At 41.8% G+C, this 23,904-nt stretch overlaps 1 protein-coding gene across 2 annotated transcripts in view; it reads left to right on the top strand.

Annotated features, from left to right (window-relative positions):
- sema5a (sema domain, seven thrombospondin repeats (type 1 and type 1-like), transmembrane domain (TM) and short cytoplasmic domain, (semaphorin) 5A) overlaps positions 1-23,885 on the top strand; it is a 202,516-nt gene extending 178,631 nt beyond the window's left edge. Inside the window, exons 18-22 of one of the 2 annotated variants that reach the window (XM_068004730.1) lie at positions 1,325-1,495; positions 2,414-2,569; positions 9,592-9,636; positions 16,989-17,200; positions 18,435-23,885. In XM_068004730.1, coding sequence (XP_067860831.1) covers positions 1,325-1,495; positions 2,414-2,569; positions 9,592-9,636; positions 16,989-17,200; positions 18,435-18,554 — 704 coding nt within the window. In that variant the 3' untranslated portion in view covers positions 18,555-23,885. The remainder of the gene's footprint in view (positions 1-1,324; positions 1,496-2,413; positions 2,570-9,591; positions 9,637-16,988; positions 17,201-18,434) is intronic. The other variant, XM_068004736.1, reaches the window with a different exon arrangement.
- The last annotated feature ends 19 nt before the right edge of the window (positions 23,886-23,904 follow it).

Here is a 23,904-nt window from a genome sequence, read left to right as displayed (position 1 = left end):
TGGGATGCATCCTAGGTTGCTGAGTGAAATAAGGGTGGAAATTGCGGAGGTACTGGCCATAATCTCCCAACATCCTTAGATACAGGGGTGGCGCCTTGTTCAAAAAAGGGTGTAAAGATAAAGCCAGCAACTACAGGCCAGTCAGTTTAACCTCGGTGGTGGGGAAACTTTTAGAAACGATAATCCGGGACAGAATTAGCAGTCACTTAGACAAGTGTGGATTGATTAGGGAAAGCCAGCACGGATTTGTTAAAAGCAAATCGTGTTTAACTAATTTGATAGAGTTTTTTGATGAGGTAACAGAGAGGGTCGATGAGGACATTGCGGTTGATGTGGTGTATATGGACTTTCAAAAGGTGTTTGATTAAGTGCCGCATAATAGGCTTGTCATCAAGACTGCGGCCCATGGAATAAAACAGGCAGTAGCGGGCATGAATACAGAATTGGCTAAGTAACAGGAAACAGAGAGTAGTGGTGAATGGCTGTTTTTCGGACCGGAGGGAGGTGTACAGTGGTGTTCCCCAGAGGTCGGTACTAGGACCACAGCTTTTCTTAATATATATTAATGACTTGGACTTGGGTGTACAGGGCACAATTTCCAAATTTGTAGATGACACAAAACTTGGAAGTGTAGTGAACAGTGAGGAGAAGAGTGATAGACCTCAAGAGGATGTAGACAGGCTGGTGGCATGGGCAGACACGTGGCAGATGAAATTTAACGCAGAAAAATAGCCTCGAGAAATTGGGGTTGTTCTCCTTCGAACAGAGAAGGTTGAGAGGAGATTTGATAGAGTTATTCAAAATCATGAAAGGTCTAGACAGAGTAGATAGAGAGAAACTGTTTCCATTGGACATTGATTTAAGGTGATTGGCAAAAGAACCTATGGTGGCATGAGGAAAAACATTTTTACACTGCAAGTGGTTAGGATCTGGAATGCACTGCCAGAGGGGGTGGTGGAGGCAGATTCAATCATGACTTTCAAAAGGGAACTGGATAAGTAGTTGAAAGGAAAAAATTTGCAAGGCTATGGGGATAGAACAGGGAAGTGGGACTAGCTGGATTGCTCTAGCGTAGAGCCGGCACGGACTCAATGGGCCGAATGGCCTCCTTCCGTGCTGTAACCTTTCTATGATTCTAAGTAAGTTCAAATCTGTGTATGTAACTTAAATTGTGCCATCCAGATCACCTTATTTTTGACTTCTGGACACGTTGCTTGGGAATTGAAGACAAGAAAAAGTGCTAACCCAGTTGGGGATGTATAATCAGTGCACAAGAAACATTTTGAAAAATGCCTACTAATTTATTATCTGCTCTCATTTTCAGTGGATGGTACTTGGTCCTGTTGGTCTTCCTGGTCAAAGTGCTCTGTCACCTGTGGAGGAGGACATTACATGAGGACACGCTCCTGCAGCAATCCTGCACCAGCCTACGGTGGAGACATCTGTCTGGGGCTGCACACTGAAGAAGCACTGTGCAACACACAGCCCTGTCCAGGTATGGGGGACAGAACAAATACCTCAGCAGAAATAAATGCCAGAACCTTAACTACTCAGTTTGGTACTGAAAATCCTTTGCAATTTTAGAACTTTCTTTCTGTCATAAATCATTTGCAAAAAATATTTTTCTGCATGTTTGTGATGATGACAGTGATGAAATAAATTTAGAGAAATGTGCAGAATTTCAAATTGTGTTTCACTCACAGCTTGCTTATTTGTATGTTTTTCCTGCAGGTTAGGAGAGTGCTAAATTATATTCTGTAAAGTTTTAATCTGCTGTTAGAACGCTTTCAATTGGTATCAGAAAATGACCAAACAAAAGATTTTTTTATCCGCCTGACTATCAAGTGGAACTAAGTTGACTGCGCAGTTCTCCACTACTGTTAGAGTCCAGTCTTTGATTTTGAAAGCACAGTGCCAGATAAATAAGTTAGTGGTTCAAGTTGTAGCAAAAACTGTGACTGAAAAGTAATAGTGGGATTGAATTATAATGTATTAGGAGATTTAGGCTAGCAGTCCGATTAAAGTATTCAGATTGACCAGCAGATCACTGGGAATTTGGTTAGGACTATTCAAAATAATTTTACTCAGGAGCCAAACAGCCAACAGAGAGAGAGAGGACTTTCATCTGATCAGTTTGACAGAAACGGCTAGTTTAGGGAAGTAAATGCAAGGCAAGAAGTATTTTGTAGGAGTGAAAATTCCTAGTCCTATTGATGAAAGCATATTATGCCATTCACTTCTCCCTACTTTGTTCAGTAATCAAAACTGAGATACCTGCAAATGCTTGAAGTCAAATATTTCGCAATTCCAAAAATCAGATGTTGATTTGATTACAAACTGTGATACAGGACATGTTTGAAGGCACCGTGTTTGTCCTGAGAGGATGCTTACCACTCTTTTTCTTCCTATACAGATAGCTGGTCAGAGTGGTCGGGGTGGTCAGAGTGTGAGATCTCAGGCTCACAACATCGTACTCGTCACTGTAAAATCTTATTTCCTGTGGGTTACCAGTGCTCTGAGAATAGCAGTGAAAGCCGAGCCTGTGTCTACGACTCCAATTTCATTCCTGGTAAGTATGCTGGCTGAATGTGTTTTTATTTTTGTGGGACCAATAAAGGATAATCATTACCATTCATTATGGGCTTGCCTTCTCTGTTAACGTTAAATAATCTTATCTATCTCAACTGTTAAAAATTTTGGGGATGAAATTCAACTTCGGCGAGGATGGAAAACAGGCCCCCCATTATACATCCGCTCGATTTTCCTTTCCATTGAAGTCAGTGTAGAACTTCAGAATGTGTCACCGACCTAAATATTCTGAAGACTGTATGATTTGCACAACATAATTACATAGTCAGAAGTGGCAACATTTAGAATCTTCAATACTGACCAAGCAAATCATCTACAAAAAAGGAAACTGGAAGTTTAATGTGATATATTTATTCCAAAAATATTGTAATGATAACTTGGGAAACTCCAACCCACATATTACAAATCTGAACAATACCCAAAAACTGAATGAAACTGCAAAATGCCAGTGAACAGTAATGCCCTAGAGGCACAGGGGTTAATTTTAACTTTTGACAATAGTGTGAAACGGGCGATATCGTATTGCCCGCCTGTTATACATCTCTCCCGATTTGTCTTTCCACTGAAGTCAATGGAAGGCAAAATCGGGTGGGGCGTAAATTGGGTGGCCAATTCAATATCGCTTATTTAACACTATCGTCAAAAGTTAAAATTACCCCCAAAGAATTCAATCTTGTACAGATGGGACTCCCAAAAGCCCTGAAGATTAAAAATATTAGGCATACTACAAGAAGAGGGAGGAGAAAGAAAGGGGGGGGGTGGTAGAGTGCTACAAACTGAAAGGGGGGGGGGTGGTAGAGTGCTACAAACTGAAAGGGGGGGGGTGGTAGAGTGCTACAAACTGAAAGGGGGGGGTGGTAGAGTGCTACAAACTGAAAGGGGGGGGTGGTAGAGTGCTACAAACTGAAAGGGGGGGGTGGTAGAGTGCTACAAACTGAAAGGGGGGGGGTGGTAGAGTGCTACAAACTGAAAGGGGGGGGGTGGTAGAGTGCTACAAACTGAAAGGGGGGGGGTGGTAGAGTGCTACAAACTGAAAGGGGGGGGGTGGTAGAGTGCTACAAACTGAAAGGGGGGGGTGGTAGAGTGCTACAAACTGAAAGGGGGGGGGGTGGTAGAGTGCTACAAACTGAAAGGGGGGGGTGGTAGAGTGCTACAAACTGAAAGGGGGGGGTGGTAGAGTGCTACAAACTGAAAGGGGGGGGGGTGGTAGAGTGCTACAAACTGAAAGGGGGGGGGTGGTAGAGTGCTACAAACTGAAAGGGGGGGGGTGGTAGAGTGCTACAAACTGAAAGGGGGGGGGTGGTAGAGTGCTACAAACTGAAAGGGGGGGGTGGTAGAGTGCTACAAACTGAAAGGGGGGGGGGTGGTAGAGTGCTACAAACTGAAAGGGGGGGGGTGGTAGAGTGCTACAAACTGAAAGGGGGGGGGTGGTAGAGTGCTACAAACTGAAAGGGGGGGGTGGTAGAGTGCTACAAACTGAAAGGGGGGGGGTGGTAGAGTGCTACAAACTGAAAGGGGGGGGGTGGTAGAGTGCTACAAACTGAAAGGGGGGGGGTGGTAGAGTGCTACAAACTGAAAGGGGGGGGTGGTAGAGTGCTACAAACTGAAAGGGGGGGGTGGTAGAGTGCTACAAACTGAAAGGGGGGGGGGTGGTAGAGTGCTACAAACTGAAAGGGGGGGGGTGGTAGAGTGCTACAAACTGAAAGGGGGGGGGTGGTAGAGTGCTACAAACTGAAAGGGGGGGGGGTGGTAGAGTGCTACAAACTGAAAGGGGGGGGGTGGTAGAGTGCTACAAACTGAAAGGGGGGGGGTGGTAGAGTGCTACAAACTGAAAGGGGGGGGTGGTAGAGTGCTACAAACTGAAAGGGGGGGGGGTGGTAGAGTGCTACAAACTGAAAGGGGGGGGGTGGTAGAGTGCTACAAACTGAAAGGGGGGGGGTGGTAGAGTGCTACAAACTGAAAGGGGGGGGGGTGGTAGAGTGCTACAAACTGAAAGGGGGGGGGTGGTAGAGTGCTACAAACTGAAAGGGGGGGGGTGGTAGAGTGCTACAAACTGAAAGGGGGGGGTGGTAGAGTGCTACAAACTGAAAGGGGGGGGGTGGTAGAGTGCTACAAACTGAAAGGGGGGGGTGGTAGAGTGCTACAAACTGAAAGGGGGGGGGTGGTAGAGTGCTACAAACTGAAAGTCAGAGGGAAAGGAACAGAAAGAATTAGTGGGAAACATGTAAGCAGAGAGACATAGATTATTGAGAAATAATTGTCTGTGTTTAGTGTCACAGCCAACCAATTGGTTATTATCTAAAATGTCAGGCAGGACAACTCATTGATGGATGAACAGTATTGGGTAAAAATCTGTGACTTTTACCGAGTTTCAAGGATACACGAGGGTAGAATATCCTTTTTTTTTTATTTGTTCATGGGATGTTGGCGTCACTGGCAAGGCCAGCATTTATTGTCCATCCTTCATTACCCATCCTCGTGTAGCCACAGTATTTATATGGCTGGTCCAGTTAAGTTTCTGGTCAATGGTGACCCCCCCGGATGTTGATGGTGGGGGATTCGGCGATGGTAATGCTGTTGAATGTCAAGGGGAGGTGGTTAGACTCTCTCTTGTTGGAGATGGTCATTGCCTGGCACTTGTCTGGCACGAATGTTACTTGCCACTTATCAGCCCAAGCCTGGATGTTGTCCACGTCTTGCTGCATGTGGGCTCAGACTGCTTAATTATCTGAGTGGTTGCGAATGGAACTGAACACTGTGCAATCATCAGCGAACATCCCCATTTCTGACCTTATGATGGAGGGAAGGTCATTGATGAAGCAGCTGAAGATGGATGATCTGCGGGGGTTCCTCGATCTCCCACCACCACTGGCAGAAGATCAGCGGTAACCTCAGAGAAACGGCCATTTACACCATTTCTCCAGGATTTCTGCTAATTGTACGAGTTTCATTCTCCATATGATCATTTCATCAAGAATAAAGACTATCACAATGTTGGTATTTAATATCAATGTACTTTTTACACTGGGGACTAACATACAATAAGGCTTAAAATGTTTATTAGAATTCCAAAAATTGCTGTAGTGTTTATTCACAAGTTACATGAAAGCTACAATGGAATCCAGGTGAAAGTGTAACCATCCTAAGTACAATTTTTTATCTATTCCTCGTACTTTATTCCCAATCAGATTCCATTGTGTAGAGGTTTAGATCCACACATAGATAGTTTAAAATTTGTTGCAATCCAAATGTGGTACTTCTGATGATACTGTTCTGATGCAATCAGACTTGGCTTTTCTCTGTATAATTAAGGTTAGATCAGTATATGAACGTGGATAATGATAAGGCACACAGAGGATTATAATAAAAGCACATTTTATATGTTCTGTTTGAAATGTAACAACTTGGCACAATTGGTAGCGTTTTGGCCTCTAATTTAAGGATGTTGGTTCAAATCCTGCTGCCTGATTCGAACACATAAAGAACAATTTTGCATTCTGACTTGGTGTGCTCACCCAAAATTTGAGTGTGCACTGCACATGATTTTCCAACTACATGGATGGAAGATCTTTTAGAGCTTGCATCTGTATTTTCAATGCACAATTCTTGTAGGTAAGGGTTTCCGTCAGTAACACATAGTCAGCAAATTACCTCTATAATGTCAGCTAACACTTTTCTGCAGCACTGTGGGAGGGTTGCATTGTTGGAGAGGATGTCATTCAAAAAAGATGTTGAATGGAGGACCAGTCTGATTGTTCCTTTGGATATATCAGCATAATTTGAAGAGCAGGAAGTTTTCCTGAGCAACATTCTTCCCTTGACCAACACTACTGATTAACTTGTAAATCTCATTGCTGTTTGTCGGATTTTGCTGTGTGTAAAATGAATGCTACATTATTTTATTTGTTCTTGGGATGTGGGCAAGGCTGCATTTATTGCCCTACTCTAGTTGCCCTGAGAAGGCGCCGAGGGTCTTCTCCTTGAATCACTGCAGTCCTTGTGGTGACGGTGATCCCCCAATGTTGTTAGGTAGGGAAATCCAGGATATTGACCCAGTAACGATGAAGGAATGGCACTATATATCCAAGTCATGATGGTGTATGAATTGGAGGGAAACCTGGAGGTAATGGTGTCCCCTCTTGTCCTTCTCGGTGATAGAATTCCCAGGGGAAGAAGGTACTGTCAGAGTAACCTGGTGAGTTGCTGCAATGCATCCTGTAGATCATACATACAGCAGGCACAGTGCGCCGGTGGTGATGGGGATGGAGACTGAGTTCAGTAACAGGGCACCAATTAAACAAACTGCTCTGTCCTGAATGGTGTTGAGTTTCTTGAGTGTTGTTGTGGCTGCACCAATCTAGATGAGTGGTGAATATTCCATCACATTCCTGATTTGAGCCTTGTAGATGGTGAAAAGGCTTTGAGGGATCAGGAGGTGAGCCACTCGTCACAGAGTACCCAGCCTCTGCCCTGCTCTTGTAGCCATGGTGCTGATATATATGGCTGGTCCAGTTCAGCTTCTGGTCAATAGTGACCCCCAAGATACTGATGGTGGGGAACTCGGCAATAGTGGTGTAATTGAAAGTCAAGGAGAGATGACTGGGCTTCCTCTTGTTCGAAATGGTCATTACCTGGCACTTAAGTGACACAAAAGTTACCTGCCACTTATCAGTCCAAGTCTGAATGTTACTAAGAGACATGATAAAATGTTCAGGGAGAAGGCACACTACCACCTTCTCAAGGGCAACTAGGGATGGGCAATAAATGCCGACTTTGCCAGCCATGCCCACATCCTGAGAATTAATTTTAAAAAACATCTTCTCAAGCAACTAAGATGGGCAGTTAATGCACACTTGGCAGCATCGCTCACACCCTGAGAACAAATGTTTAAAAATGGAAGTTCTTTCTTGTAAAATTTGGCACTTTAATAAACCTGATTAAAGAGCAGCACAGGAGACAGCAAGGCGATATTCAACCTTTCCCCCCCCTCCCAAATCACTATGTTGCAGAGTTCCCAATTTTAGCCATGCTGCTGCGAAGAGGAATTGAGCAGAGGCCAAGTGTTATTCCACAGGGGAGGGGGAGAAGAAATTGGAGTCCTCCCCAGGCCACTGACTTGTGCCTCCTGGCAGCTGAGTTAAGAGCAGAGATAGTAAAGGTCTTGGAACGGTTCATCTGTGTAGTGTACTACACGCAGAACTATATTCCAGTATGCATGAATACACATTTTGTTGTGTGGGTAATTTGACTGCAGGCATACAAATGTTCCATTGTACAGACATCAGGATGCAAGTAGTTCTGCACTAGCTATTTTGTGAGTAATATGCAGGCAGTATACACAACCGAAATACTCCACAAATACAATATAGCCTGCCCACCCTCATGCTTGCAACTGATACATGGTTTTGAGAGATCAAAAGGGGGAAAGAGGGTTTTATACTCACAGAAAAAGAGTAGAGTCAGAAACCTGAGAATGGGTAGCCTGTTTGTATTCCCTCTCAGCTGGGGAACGACATTTAGTTTGAAATCCAGAGGGGAAAAGTAACTAAAGAATGAGGGAGAAAAAAAATCTATAGAAAAGCAGTTACACGCAAAGATGATTCTAAATTAGAAGCAGGCAGCCAATCAGGTATTCTCCATTTCCTGCATGCGATAACATCTTGCCTGGTTAGATCTGGCAAGCTTCCCACACAGATTCAAATGAGACCACTAGCAGAGCAGGGATATCTCTGTAACCACTGGAATTAACTGTATAAAGTGCTGCTGATCATGAAAAACAAAACTTTCATGTGACTGCAGTGGAACCCACAGCTGTTCAAACTTGATACAAGCACATTCCTGGTATAAGCAAATCTTTACTTAACTCAGGTTGATCCTAGCTTTGCAAATGCTGGATCAACCAGCCTGATTATAAGCAACTATTATTCTACTCCACATGTTGACTTACAATTCAGAATTCCACTGTATTTTACTTTTACTAATATTAAATAGAGATAGTTATTTAACCACATATCAACAAATCAATATACATGACAAAATAAATTGCATCTCATATCTTGCAAAGAAATATACACACATTAGTTATGCTAGTCTTTCTGATATTTTTTAAAAACAAAATTACAAGTTATCAGTAAATAGACATTAATGAAAATCATCAAAGAGGTTAAGTAAAATCTCCTTAATATTGGGTTCCTTGACAAGTTTTATTTTCTCAGCAGCTTTTACTCCATCAATGTTCTCCCTTCCTGTATGTGTTCATTCCTTGTTGGGATGTGATCTTGCATAATTGGGTGCCCTCACACACCTAGTCCAAGTGGCTATTGTTGATGTATGCGCCTTGACAGCTAGTGTTGACAGGCTGCTCAACCACATAGACTATCACAGCCGAGACCAATTCTGTCCTCCAACCTCCACATGTGCACACTTCCAGTAGGTGAAAGTAAAAGATCCCATGGCAATATTCAAAGACGAGCAAGGGTGTTCTCCCAGTGTCCTGGCCAATATTTATCCCTCAACCAACATCACTAAAGACAGATTATATGGTCATTATCTCATTGCTGTTTGTGGGATCTTGCTGTGCGCAATTTGGCTGCCACATTTCCCTACATTACAATAGTGACTACACTTTAAAAGTACTTCATTGGCTGTAAAGCATTTTGGGACATCCTGAGGTTGTGAAAGGCACTATATAAATGCAAGTTCTTTCTTTCCAGTAGGTGTCACTGGATAGTGAGTATGAGTGGGGATCCTGGCCAATTTTCCACTCTATAGCCTAGAGTGTTGCGGCCAATTTTCCACTCCTAGCACTGCCCCAGTTGGGACCAGCTAGCTCAACACAGACTGGGAATCAAATCTTCCTGGTCTATGGCTCAATTGAATAAACTCACTGATCCATCAAAAGAGCTTCTTGACAATACTTTAAAACTTTTTCCTTATTTAAAATTATCATTTTTATTAATATAAACAATTTTAAAACTTTATTTTTTTAAATTATTCCCTTAGAAGTGTCTATTGCCCAGTCCAGCTCGGGAGAGAGAAGATGTGGTGGTAAGTGATGATTTCCTAATTGTGCATTTGAAGAAAACTCTTAAACAAGTTCATACTTCACCCAATGAGTGCTTATTTCACATTGTTTCTAAAATTGACAGATGCACATCTATTCAAAACCTGAGATGCCTGGCTAATGCACTTTTTTGTGTGTGATATGTCAGGCAGCTCATTTGATTTGTCAATTTGATTACCACCAAATTTTGGATTTGATTTGTCTATCATCACTGCCCTCCTGTTTGACCAAGGTATAAGTACAATGCATTATTAGTGACATTTCTTTTTATTACGTGACTAATATAACCTTGTGTTAGAACTTGACACAGTCACAGAATTTCAGAAACATACATCTCCTGCCACTAATCTAAAATTGTTTGTATTTAGGACTAATTTAGCTTTTACTTTTTTATAGTTTAATTTTTTTTATACAAAATGAAGAAAATATAACAGTAGGCAGAGCAAGTAAAACAATTAAAAATAATTGGTAATGTTTGGGAGGGAGAGGGGTGGGGGGTGATCCTGTAGAAGTATGGGTAACAATGGGATGGGTTTCTCTTCTAGTAAAGCTCCTTACCTGTCACTGGCGACAGTGCCCTCTCTATATCTAGGTCAGGAAAAGCAACAAGTCTGAAAATGTCTTGATGATATAGCAAAAGATTCATACAAAACCAGCAGATGCAATTGATCTGTAGTTAGAAATAGTTGAGGATCTAAACACTGCAGAAATAATGCTACTCTCCACTCTCACTTGGTGAATATGGTGCCACATGTGACTCACAGTATGTAGCATATTTGTATTGAAATTTCTTCTTGGTAGAGACAAAATAAAAACCTGATTTATGTTTTGTTTACACAATGTTTAATCACTTTGGTGGGGTACATGACATTGGATTTTTTCCTTATTTTTTCCTTTTATATATATCTGTTCAATCCTCTACAATCAAAAGTGCAGTTGAACACCCTGCTAATAGATCACTATCAAAAATACTCTGTACCCCAATCCACCTTCTTCAGGGAGATAGTTCCCTGGCTCAGATTGGAAATTTAGTGGGATGGGGGATCGAACTAGGATTTTCCTGCTCTGCAGCACTGTGCATTGGTGCTCCAGCAAAGCAACAACATTTTCTTCCTCCAGTGATGGATACTTTGCTTACATCCACAAAAGCTAAAAATGCTGAATCAAAAATATTTGTATTTATATGCTAGGATGATTCTCTAGTTTGTAAGAACAGAGGGGTCGAGGTTGGATTTTTTGGGGATAGTGGTGATACTGGCGGTTTTGAAAGCAAGCGCCCGAGGAGAGGGAACCATTTCCAACATCAGTTAGCAAGGAGGCCAGGAAGGGAATTTGGGTGGTCAAGGGAGTTTTGAGGTGAGGGTGGAGGAGGCAGGGGAGAGAGGTTTAAGGAGACAGTTGGTAGTTGAGAAAAGAAGCCGAGGGTTTTCTTTGCTCTCCAGGATGCTCTTGGAGTAGTGTGCGATTTTGGCAGAGGAAAGTGAGGCCCAATAATACTTGGTGGTCCAGCCAGGATCTGGTGACTGATGGCTAAACCAGTTCTGCGCCAGATACATTCAAGTCTGTGCCTGTTGGATTTGAGGGAGTTCAAATCAGGGCTATGCCAGGGGAATCAACCAGGATGGGATAGGGTAAAGGTTTTGCTGTGAACAAGGGCATCAAAGGTGGACATAAGGGAATGGTTAAACAGATCGACTGCTGCAGAAGTATTACAAATGGAGGGCCAAAGGCTGGGCAGTTGGGATTTAGCAAGTGCATTTGTAACAGACTTTGGGGGAGAATTTTTTTCCAGGGACTGACACAGAAGGTAGTGGGGTTGGAAGGGGGTACATGATGTGTCTGTGAGAGATGCAAGGGAGTGGTCGGAGATGGCCTTGTCTGTGATAGAGACCATGGAAATAGAGAAGTCAAGGGAGATGGCAAGGACAAGAGGTGGCTGTGAATATGGATAGAGGAGTTTATATTGTGGGAGAAGTTTAGGGAGGACAGGAGATCCGTGAATTCAGAGGAGAGAAGGCATAGGGAGCTGAGATGAAGATTGAAATTGCCACTGATTAGGAGCTGCTCGGTGCAGAAGCTGAGGGAAAAAAGGAGGGAGGATATCTTGTTGGAGTTTGGGGCATGGTAGATAACAAGAATTTTAAAGGAGAGGCAAGAGGGATGGAACAAAGTGAGTTGCTTGACGGAGGAGAAAATACCAGAGTAGGGGGAAGAGTCCGAGGTGTAATTTTGCAATGAGGGCCACACCGCCACAGTGGTAGCTTGGGCGGAACAGGTGGTGGAAAACATAGCCAGGCGGTGAGGCTTCAGTAAAGGGCAAGGTGTCGCCGCTCATGAAACAAGTTTCAGTCAAAGCCAGGATGTTAGTGCAATTATCCTCAATAAGATCATTGAAGGCAAGGACCTCGTTCATGAGTGTACGGACTTTCTGGAAGGAAATCCAGAGAGGGGCAGTGATTGTTGGTACACTGGCAGAATCCAAGGTGGCAATGGTGAGTAGGGTAAGCGGGATGGGAGAAAGGTTGGTGAGATTAGCCGCCAACAGGCACACTGGGCAGGATGGTTGGCAAGAGAGGAGGAACATAGGAACATGAGTAGGCCATTCAGCCCCTCGAGCCCGCTCCGCCATTTGATGAGATCATAGCTGATCTGTGATCTAACTCCATATACCTGCCTTTGGCCCATATCCCTTAATACCTTTGGTTGGCAAAAAGCTATCTATTTCAGATTTAAAATTAGCAATTGAGCTAGTATCAATTGCCGTTTGCGGAAGAGAGTTCCAAACTTCTACCACCCTTTGTGTGTAGAAGTGTTTTCTAATCTCACTCCTGAAAGGTCTGGCTCTAATTTTTAGACTGTGTCCCCTACTCCTAGAATCCTCAGCCAGTGGAAATAGTTTCTCTCTATCCACCCTATCTGTTCCCCTTAATATCTTATAAACTTCGATCAGATCACCCCTTAACCTTCAAAACTCCAGAGAATACAACCCCAATTTGTGTAATCTCTCCTCGTAACTTAACCCTTGAAGTCCGGGTATCATTCTAGTAAACCTACGCTGCACTCCCTCCAAGGCCAATATGTCCTTCCGAAGGTGCGGTGCCCAGAACTGCTCACAGTACTCCAGGTGCGGTCTAACCAGGGTTTTGTATAGCTGCAGCATAACTTCTGTCCCCTTGTACTCCAGTCCTCTAGATATAAAGGCCAGCATTCCATTAGCCTTATTGATTATTTTTCATTATGAGGCAGTTGGGGCTTCTAATTGTAAGGAGGCAGCAACTGGTTCGACGGACCCTTCAGAGAATGTCAAGCGAGGCTAAGAGGGTACCTTTGGGCTTCTCCAAGGGGAAATAGAAGTAATGGACTCAGGTCCAGAGCAGCATCCAAAATGCGCACGTGGCAGGACATAGAAGGGGTTAAATTCGCTAACCTCGGACTCCAGGCGTGGGCGTTGTGGTGCGCGATTAGCCCGTTCCAGGTCGCTCCAATGCAGGCAGCATGTGAGATTTGTGCTGCCTGGTTACTTATTGATCCCAGCGCGAGCAGCCAGGCCAAACTGCGTTGTTCAGTGACTTCTCACCAGCAGGGGGCCCAATATTGCATGAGTGGCTCGCACCTCTTAAAGGCAGCCTGCAGCTCTTGCAAAAAAATAAGATACGGGTCCGTACGGAGTCTGAACGGAGATCAGACATCGCACACATAAAACACAGATGCAGGTCCCGTCCCTACATTTACAAACAGTTGAGTTCTGTTAAAACATTGAATAAAGGTTATGCACTACTAAATCCTACATCCCCCAATCTGCATGTCAGACCTCAATAATCTGCCGATCTGAGTTTGTACCAGGCCTTCTGATGATGCACTAGAGGCCTTGATGCAAGTGGTGGACAGAAGGAGGGGCATCCTACACTTGCAGGGGGGCAAGCGGCCCTCCAAACACATGTTCAGGAGGCAGTGGGGGACGAAGTCAATGTCAGACGCATAGCACCACAAACATAGATGCAGTGCAGGAAGAAATTCAATGCTTTGACACGAGTGGTCAAGGTGAGTGAGGTCAACTGTCAAGTGGCATCTCATACCAACTGCACCACTAGCCACATCCACTGCTCCACGCACTACACCCCCATGACCCACATACCAACATACTCTTTCAATCAGTACTCAACTCTTCCAATCAGATGCTTCTTCTCACCCTCACACATTACTACTATTGCAAGCCGCACGCCTGCAACCTTCAGGTCACACACACTGGCAGCTATTCAACCATGACAGGCACATCACCCAAACATCCTGCAGGACACGCATCGACACACACATCCCACTTTCTTGCGGGAGAAGGTGGCACATTACAGGAGGCAGCAAGTGGCAGTGGCATTTAGCCCATTGAGCCTGTTCCGCCATTCATTGAGATCATGGTTAGCCTGTGACCTAACTCCATATACCTGCCGTAGCCCCATTTCTCTTAATAGAATCATAGAAGTTTACAACATGCAAACAGGCCCTTTGGTCCAACATGTCCATGTCGCCCAGTTTATACCACTAAGCTAGTCCCAATTGCCTGCACTTGGCCCATATCCCTCTATACCCATGTAACTGTCCAAATGCTTTTTAAAAGACAAAATTGTACCCGCCTCTACTACTGCCTCTGGCAGCTCGTTCCAGACACTCACCACCCTTTGAGGGAAAAAATTGCCCCTCTGGACCCTTTTGTATCTCTCCCCTCTCACCTTAAATCTATGCCCCCTCGTTATAGACTCCCCTACCTTTGGGAAAAGATTTTGACTATCTACCTTATCTATGCCCCTCATTATTTTATAGACTTCTATAAGATCCCCCCGAAACCTCCTACTCTCCAGGGAAAAAAGTCTCAGCCTATCCAACCTCTCTCTATAAGTCAAACCATCAAGTCCTGGTAGCATCCTAGTAAATCTTTTCTGCACTCTTTCTAGTTTAATAATATCATTTCTATAATAGGGTGACCAGAACTGTACACAGTATTCCAAGTGTGGCCTTACTAATGTCTTGTACAACTTCAACAAGACATCCCAACTCCTGTATTCAATGTTCTGACCAATGAAACCAAGCATGCTGAATGCCTTCTTCACCATCCTATCCACCTGTGACTCCACTTTCAAGGAGCTATGAACCTGTACTCCTAGATCTCTTTGTTCTATAACTCTCCCCAACGCCCTACCATTAACGGAGTAGGTCCTGGCCCGATTCGATCTCCCAAAATGCATCACCTCACATTTATCTAAATTAAACTCCATCTGCCATTCATCGGCCCACTGGCCCAATTTATCAAGATCCCGTTGCAATCCTAGATAACCTTCTTCACTGTCCACAATGCCACCAATCTTGGTGTCATCTGCAAACTTACTAACCATGCCTCCTAAATTCTCATCCAAATCATTAATATAAATAACAAATAACAGCGGACCCAGCACCGATCCCTGAGGCACACCGCTGGTCACAGGCCTCCAGTTTGAAAAACAACCCTCCACAACCACCCTCTGTCTTCTGTCGTTAATCCAATTTTGTATCCAATTGGCTACCTCACCTTGGATCCTGTGAAATTTAACCTTATGTAACAACCTACCATGCGGTACCTTATCAAAGGCTTTGCTGAAGTCCATGTAGACCACATCTACTGCACAGCCCTCATCTATCTTCTTGGTTACCCCTTCAAAAAACTCAATCAAATTTGTGAGACATGATTTTCCTCTCACAAAACCATGCTGACTGTTCCTAATCAGTCCCTGCCTCTCCAAATGCCCATAGATCCTGTCTCTCAGAATACCCTCTAACAACTTACCCACTACAGATGTCAGGCTCACCGGTTTGTAGTTCCCAGGCTTTTCCCTGCCGCCCTTCTTAAACAAAGGCACAACATTTGCTACCCTCCAATCTTCAGGCACCTCACCTGTAGCTGTCGATGATTCAAATATCTCTGCTAGGGGACCCGCAATTTCCTTCCTAACCTCCCATAATGTCCTGGGATACATTTCATCAGGTCCCGGAGATTTATCTACCTTGATGCGCGTTAAGACTTCCAGCACCTCCCTCTCTGTAATATGTACACTCCTCAAGACATCACTATTTATTTCCCCAAGTTCCCTAACATCCATGCCTTTCTCAACCGTAATACCTTTGGTTAACAAAAATCTATTAATCTCATTTAAAATTCACAATTGAGCTAGCATCAACTGCCATTTGCAGAAGAACGTTCCAATCTTCTACCACCCTCTACATGTAGAAGCGTTTCCTAACTTCACTCCTGCAAGCCCTGGCTTTAATTATTAGGCTATGTCCCCTAGTCCTAATGTTCAAGTATAGGAGATCTCCAAAAACAGGCACAAATGCATCAGCCACCAAAAGCAATAATCCAGCTACTAGCCTGTAAATCCTGCATGGTCCCATTTAATAGCGCTGGTGGGGGGCCCTCCAGGCCACCTACGACATGTTCAGCTGTTCGTGGTTAAGACAATGCGTTGTCTGGAGCGTTGAGTGCCAAAATTGTATCTATCCCTTTAAATCAGCGTTGAACACTAATCTAACACATGTTCTCTTTACTTTACATGGTACCAGCATTCGTTATCTGCGCGTGTGCAAAAGCCTTTACCAAGATGGCTTCCGGCGCTTGCATTCCGGAAACCATTTTGGGACCTTAGGAGGCCATGTAGCGTCTGAAAAATAGGATCTACATGGCCCAATGTATAGCCCGGAAGGTTTACATTTATATAACACTATCATGTCTGTCAGAAACATCTCGAAGCATTTCACAATCAACGAATTACTTTGACGTGCAGTGTTAATGTTCAGACAAAGCATATTATAAAAAGGATATAGATATACTGGAGAAGTTGTAAAAAAGATTTACAAGGATGATACCAAGACTGAGAGGTTACAACTATCAGGAAAGATTGAACAGGCTGGGGCTCTTTTCTCTGGAAAAGAAAAGGCTGAGGGGTGACCTGATAGAGGTCTTTAAAATTATGAAAGGGTTTGATAGCGTAGACATAGAAAAGATGTTTCCACTTGTGGAGGAGAGCAGAACTAGGGTCCACTAATAAATCGAATAGGGAATTCAGAAGAAACTTCTTTACCCAGAGAGTGGTTGGAATGTGGAACTCGCTACCACAAGGAATAGTTGAGGCGAATAGCGTAGATGCATTTAAGGGCAAGCTAGATAAGCACGAGGGAGGAAGGAATAGAAGGGTATGCTGATAGAGTTAGATGATGAAAGTGGGATGAGCATAAATACCAGCATGGACCAGTTGGGCTGAATGGCCTGTTTCCATGCTGTACAATCTCTGTAATTCTCTGTAATTCTTTGCAGAATTCAACGTGTTCCATATGATTGCAGTGGGATTGAGCTGCTCTATCTTAGGCTGTCTCCTAACACTACTTGTATATACCTACTGCCAGCGATATCAACGACAGTCCCACGATGCCACTGTCATCCATCCAATTTCTGCAGTTCCCCTCAATACTAGCATCACAAACCATGTCAACAAACTTGATAAATATGATTCGGTGGAAGCCATTAAGGTGAGACATTTCAACTTTAAATCGTATCCTTCATTTATTACCATCTTCCAATGTCTAATATACTATCACTTTCCACATGACTAAGCAAGGAAAGTTACAGTTTAGAGTTGTAGAAGTTACCAGCTCATGTCGACATTTTTCTATTAAGGTATGATAATACTTTAAAAAATATATGTATTTTGTAGATTGTCTGTTGAGTACACAGGTTTGTTAGAAAACTCTTAGGGGTGAAATTCCTCTTTGATCAAAAATTGGGAAAATACTTGTTTTTCTCCATGATTAACAAACCTCTAACCAATTGCAACCTCAGAAATTGCGTGACTGAAAGCCATGTTCCTTTGACTTTATTAGTGGATTAGTAGTTATGAAAGAAAACAGGCATTTTTCACTAAAATAGGAATTTCAGCCTCGATGATGAAAATAGTTTGATTAGAAATTGTCCTAATCATTTTTGCGGAACTTGACGTTAGCACCAAAAGCTTCCATAATTCCTCTTGTAGGAAGCTTGGTTCAGCTTCTGTCTAAATTGGTCCTTTATAACTCCATGGGGGCAACTTTCAACTTCACCGCCTGGGTGATAATGTACCGCCTACCTGTTACACAACTCGTCCGATTTTCACCCCACTGAAATCAAAGAGGTAAATATCAGACACGTTCTATAATGGGCAGGCAATCTGCTCTGCAATATTACCTCTCAGGCGGTGAAGTTAAAAATTACCTCCATGTGTTTGTTACAAAAATGAGGAGAATAGTCAAGTATTTACAAGTTCCTTTAGAAATACTTTCAGAAGCTCTGAAAGAGGTCTCAATCTTTCTTGCTAGATTACTGTTCAAGATTTTGATCAGGGGAATGTATTAATCAGTTGGTGGTGATGGTGGGGACGGGGCTTGTGCAGAACACGATTGATCATAAACTATTGAACTTTGAAAGATACTACATTCTGATGTATGCAGGATCAGCTTTGCTTTTAGGGGTAAATTTGCCGGATCGCTGTAGTCATGCACAGGTAATTAGGGGTGAATCCAGAAAATCTCATGTGCATTTCCAGCGAGAACAGAAGTTGCTGCTCTCCAGTCCTGCTTCAGCATCAAGACTGGAAAATTAATTTCTGGTTATAAACACTGCAATAGCTTCAGGACTTAAAGCTGAAACCCCCAAAAGTTGTATAGTTAATATAGTAAAAATTATAATATCTATAAGAATAAGATAATAATAATAATCTTTATTTTCCAGGCTTTCAACAAAAACAACTTGATCCTTGAGGAACGAAATAAATACTTCAACCCACATCTTCATGCAAAATCTTTTTCTAACACCTATTTCACAGACCTAAATATGTATGATGACTATTAGAGTGGCCTATTGCTAAACATAGACTGGTCTACTGACTAAAGGTCCCTCTTTTGAGTCTGGAATGGAGACGAGGCCTGCACTAATTTCTACCAACATCCATTACTGCCTTCTGCCCATCTGAAATGTAAACATCAATCTACACTTGAAATGATCAAACCCAGAAGATTCCAGCCAAATTGGAACTCAGTTCTTCTGTTCTGCTGTGGTAGAACTGAGGACTGTTTACCTTCTATTAAAGAAGTGTATCATATAGTGAATAAAGAAATGCAAGCAGTGCCTGTGGACGCAAAATGGACATTTAATGAATTATGTGTGTTTGTGTTTTCACCAGTCCTATCCTATATGATGTAGCAACGCGAACATCTGCAAAATGAAACTCAGAGCTCAGAAGTAATTGGTGCAGTATTGGGAAGCAAATCGTAATGAATGGAACAAGTAGCCAGGCGAGTTTCTGTGCTGCTTCCGTGAGGATGTTGCACATTCTGTTGTATGAAGTTAGGAATGTTCAGCTCTATTGACTGTTGCCCACTTCATGCTATTCCAAAGATCCTGCCAGCGGCAACTTGTAGATCATCATATTCATTCTCTTACATTCTTTCCAACTAGTTAGAAAGTGGACCTTAAGTATGTCTGTGTTGCTGTTTCATTTTAAGTAATCTCTATTGTCTGTTGGTGTAATTATTGACCAGTTTAAATTTAGTGTTTTGGAGAATGCAGACAATCATGAAAATGTTCTCAGTGTGAAACTTACAAAACTGTAAATAATTGACTGAACATATGAATAATGCAGATGGTTAACTACGTATATTTAGTTCAATAGGAAAGTCAATTGACCCCTGTCGACAGCATTAATAACTGCGATGTTGAGAAAAAAAAAGTGGCTTTTGTACAGAGCCCATCTGCTGTAAATACTTGCAGCTTCTGCTGTATTTAGGCTGATAATTTATCCTATTCCTGCTTTGTATGGTGAGTTCCTTTGTTAGTTGTAGATTTTTAAGGCTTCTCACGACCAGTGTCTTCTGCATGTGATATATTACATTAGTGGCAGAGTCATTTTCTGCCTGATTGTTGAGTTTCACAGGGCTTCTGTCAGCTTTGTGTCAGATCGTGAGTTTTGTGCTGTTACATTATATTCAGTATTGTGCCAAATTTCTAATAGATGAGCAAATATTTGATTCAATTTATTTAACAAATGAATATTTGTTTTTAATAACCTCATAATAGAGTATCAAGATAACAGCATTTACTGCATAGGACACTTGACTATTTGTGAATGCAATTAAAGCAGAAGAGGGGGCTTAGTTTCCTCTATTAACACACTGCTTAAAACATTCACATCAGATTTCTTTGTGTACTATTTTAGTGCAATCTGTAATGTGTTTATTTTAACTGGGATAAAAACAAATGTGTTAAAATATTTCACATGGAAATTTTATGTGAAAGCATTAAACAACATGCTACCAGATATCAAACCCCAAGATATTTGTTACAATTGAATCAGTTTAGTGTTAGACAGATCAGATCAGCAGTTGAAACAGTCTGTTAATCATTTTACTCACTATTACAGAAACAAATATTTTTTTTTGGTATTTCTTTCCTCCATAAAAAAAGTGGCTAAAATTCTTTTTGTTAATCCAGAGAATGTCTTTTTTCCCTCCATAATTAACAACCCACTAACAAAATCGAAGGTTAAAAAGTCACCCTGAAATATTAACTTATCCTCTCTCAGATGCTGATTGAGCTGCACGTCCATTTCCGGCATTTGTAGTTTTCCTTTTTATCTCTACTTGAACACTTGAGTAGCTCTAGTCTGATAGAAGTGTATTTGAAAGAAAGTGTTGTACACAGGTTGTAGCTTTCTACTGCACTGTATGCAGCCTTATTCATCTATTTTGACCTTTTATATTGGCATGGTTCATGCAGTGTTATTAAACAGCATAGTGTAAAGCCTAAAAGCCTTTTAACATTGGAGTAAATTTTACAAAGGAGCACTCCCGGCAGACTTATGTTCAATGGGAGGCATATCAGAAGTGGCCAACGAGATTAGCATGACCTGCACAATTTTTCATTAAGGACAGAAAACTGTGCAGGGAGTGATGACCTTCATGCTTTAATTCCCAATATGCACCTCCATTCTCATGAAACTGTGTCAGGAGCATTAATTTGTAAAATCTATCCCTATGAGCCAAAAGAAGATAAGTGGGCCATCCAGCCTCTGCAAGCAGTGCAGAGGAACACAACAAGGTTGATGCCTGGTGTTAGATGGATGAGCAATGAGAAGGACTAGATAAGCCAAGGCTTGTCATCCTCAAAAAAAAAAGGGCTTTATAGAGGTAAATAAGATACTTAATGGAATAGAGAAAATAAATCTGGAACACTTTCAGGTATAAGGCAGCAGGACAAGAGGGCATTTACTGTCCAAGATTGTGGGGAGAAAATTTAGGACAGATGCCAAAAAGCATCTCATTATACAGAATGTGGTCAACAGCTAGAATGTGTTGCAAGGAATGGTGGTTGAAGCCAGGAGAAATCAGCTGAAAGGCTTTCGACATTTGAACCAATCTGTAGCATTTGTATGTTTCAGAAAACTACATTCTCTCAGTTTGATTGGAGGGTCATTAATTACAGAGCGAAACAAGCATTGCCAGTATTTTTAAAATTAAAAGAGGAAATTCGACCCCTTATAAATGTTAAAGAACTGAACAAGAAAAAGTAGAGTTATCTCACTGTAGTATGTTTTGAAGCAAAAGGAAAATTCTTATTCTTAATGGTTTAGGGGGAAATAGTTCAGAAATTTCAGAAATCTGTGAGGATGAATAGTTGGTAACAGTGGGGGTGAAATTGCTCTTGTAATGAAAAATGCGAGAATGCCTGCTTCATTAGTCCCCCGCTAATGAAATCACATTCTCAGAAATCACATGTTTCAAAGTCATGTATTCTTGTGATTTCATTAGTGTGTCGTTAGTTAAGGAAAAAAACAGGGATTCTCTCATTTTTCATTAGAACAGGAATTTCCATATTATTTCCAACTATTAACATACATTACTAAGAAACTTTAGAAGCTAATTTCTTCAATATTTTTACATGAATCAAATAATTTCAGGATGATTCTACTTGAACAGCTGTTAAAAACAGGCTGAAGTTTGTCTGTAAAGAACAATGCTATAAAAAAAGTAACAACATTTTGGATGAAAATAAGCAGGAAAACCCGATTAGCTGACTGAACAAGTGTTATTTTTAAATTAATTTTTATTTGTCATTTAAAATGTTTATTTAACTGTTTGAATTAAGGTAGTTTCCTCTCCAGCAATCAATTTAGATTTTTTTCCCCCTTACTCTTTAAAGACTGATAAGAACCCTCATTAAGTCAACTATTGTAAATCCTGAGGTTCCAGAGGTGCTTATATTCTATATGCATATGGAGCTAAACCCTGTAGATAATCCCACACCTTGTGTTCTTTGCCGGTGTTTATTGAGAGCCCTTGTTGATACAAATATCCATTCAATCAGCTGAAGCTCATGGAAACCAACAGCAGGGTGTTAGACAGAGGCAACTCTACTTGCACGTGTGTTCGTATGTGTATGTGGTATGCGTACATGTGTGTGTTACGTATGGAAAATCCCTACAAGTTTTTCTTAGCATTTATTTCCAAGGAGCAGTGTGTCACTAATGCAGTTATTATAAAAAAATTAGAAATCATAATGATGTAAATCTTTGGACATTGAACGATGATATAGCAAATCATATAAGGTGATGCCTGACATTACAGGTGGCTGTATGTAATGAATAATTTTCAGGCAGCTCTTTAATCTGTTTGGCTTTATATTAGGTGATGCTACATTTGGATTAAATTAATAATACAGCCTTTATTCTATCAAACATTATGGCACAAATTGTCTGAATATGTGGGCAGTAGTTTCAGCATCTCTCATGTTCCCACTGAGCAACAGATTTATAAATGTTTTTCAACGTAGCACTTTTTTCACATAGTCAGGGCACTTTTGCTATGGGTAATTAGTTATCCACTAACAAACTACCATTCTGTGTTCAGGTTATATTCACAATGTCTCTTTGTGGAGAGCAGCATGTAACTTAATGGGGTAAATTTTAGCTTTCACCGCTGGGCGGTAAGCTCGACGTTGCAAATCGGCCGCCCGTTATACACCCTGCATTGACATCAGTGGAAAGGAAAATTGGGTGGGGCGTATAATGGGTGGCCAATCTGCAACCGCCAGTTTACCGTCCAGTGGTGAAAGCTAAAATCTACCCCAGTATTTCTATATTTTGTTTTTATTAATGAGAACATTGATTTTAACATATATTGGAGTAAAAATTAAACAGTTTGCAGTTCATATGGGCATGATGAACATACCAAAAAAATCACACTTTGGTGATGCATTTGTTCAGAACGGCCTGTATGAAATCACAGTAACCTACTACAGAGTTCTAAATAGCTTATCCCACTATCATAAGAATGCTAATGTCGTATTGAAACCACAGTTTCAAAAGAAAAAAAAATACCAGAATCCAAAGCAGTTGTATCCCTGTTCCAAATGTATTCTTCAATTTCAGACAGGTCTGTTTCGCAAATGCAGAATGAGCTGTCATTTTTTCCCACTGTTACAGAAGCAGAGCCACCAGTGAACAGTCAATGGAATTAAAACATTTCTTTAAAGAAAAATGACTTGAGTGAAAACAATGCAAAATTCATACAAAAGGGCACTGTACTTAGGTCTTTGAATCACAGTGCTGATTTTTGTTTGAACTCGATTCCTCCCATGTGGGTGAATTTTGCTAATTCTGTGCCAGGCTGTTGGATCGAGCTGTTTGGAGTGGCCAAGTCTAGCACTTGGATGAGGAGTCCGAACACACTCCCATCCTGTAGCCGTGCTTCTTCAGCTGTCTGACGCAAGATAGCCCAGGCCACCCCATCCTCCCAGCTGAGTGAGGAAACCTTGTAGATGGTTAAAGCATTGAGGACCTAATGGGAAGCTGTAGGAAGAAATTGGGTAAGGAAATATAAATATGCTTGTTTTGTTGCAAACAGCAATCTTGAAATGGTATTGGCTTTTCCTTCACCCTGACCAGCTACCACTGAAGCTAGGTAAAAATCTGTGCTCCTCGGGCTGACTGGAATGGTTTGCTGGAAAATGGCAAATGTTCTGCCCATTGCATGTGATTTGTTGCTGTGTGTGATGTAATATGTATGCAGTGTATTTCAGCACAACCTCATAATGTAAAATAATTGTATTATATTTTTGTACTTTAGCTCAGTGTAAATAATCTGTTTCTTCAACAGAAACCATATGTGACCATCAGAAATAAAAATGTTTGTAAATATATATCTAT

Source organism: Heptranchias perlo, chromosome 2 (assembly GCF_035084215.1).
Source record: "Heptranchias perlo isolate sHepPer1 chromosome 2, sHepPer1.hap1, whole genome shotgun sequence".
NCBI lineage: Eukaryota > Metazoa > Chordata > Chondrichthyes > Hexanchiformes > Hexanchidae > Heptranchias > Heptranchias perlo.
Note: the sequence above shows the minus strand (reverse complement) of the source record. Positions and strands in the feature narration are given on the sequence as shown.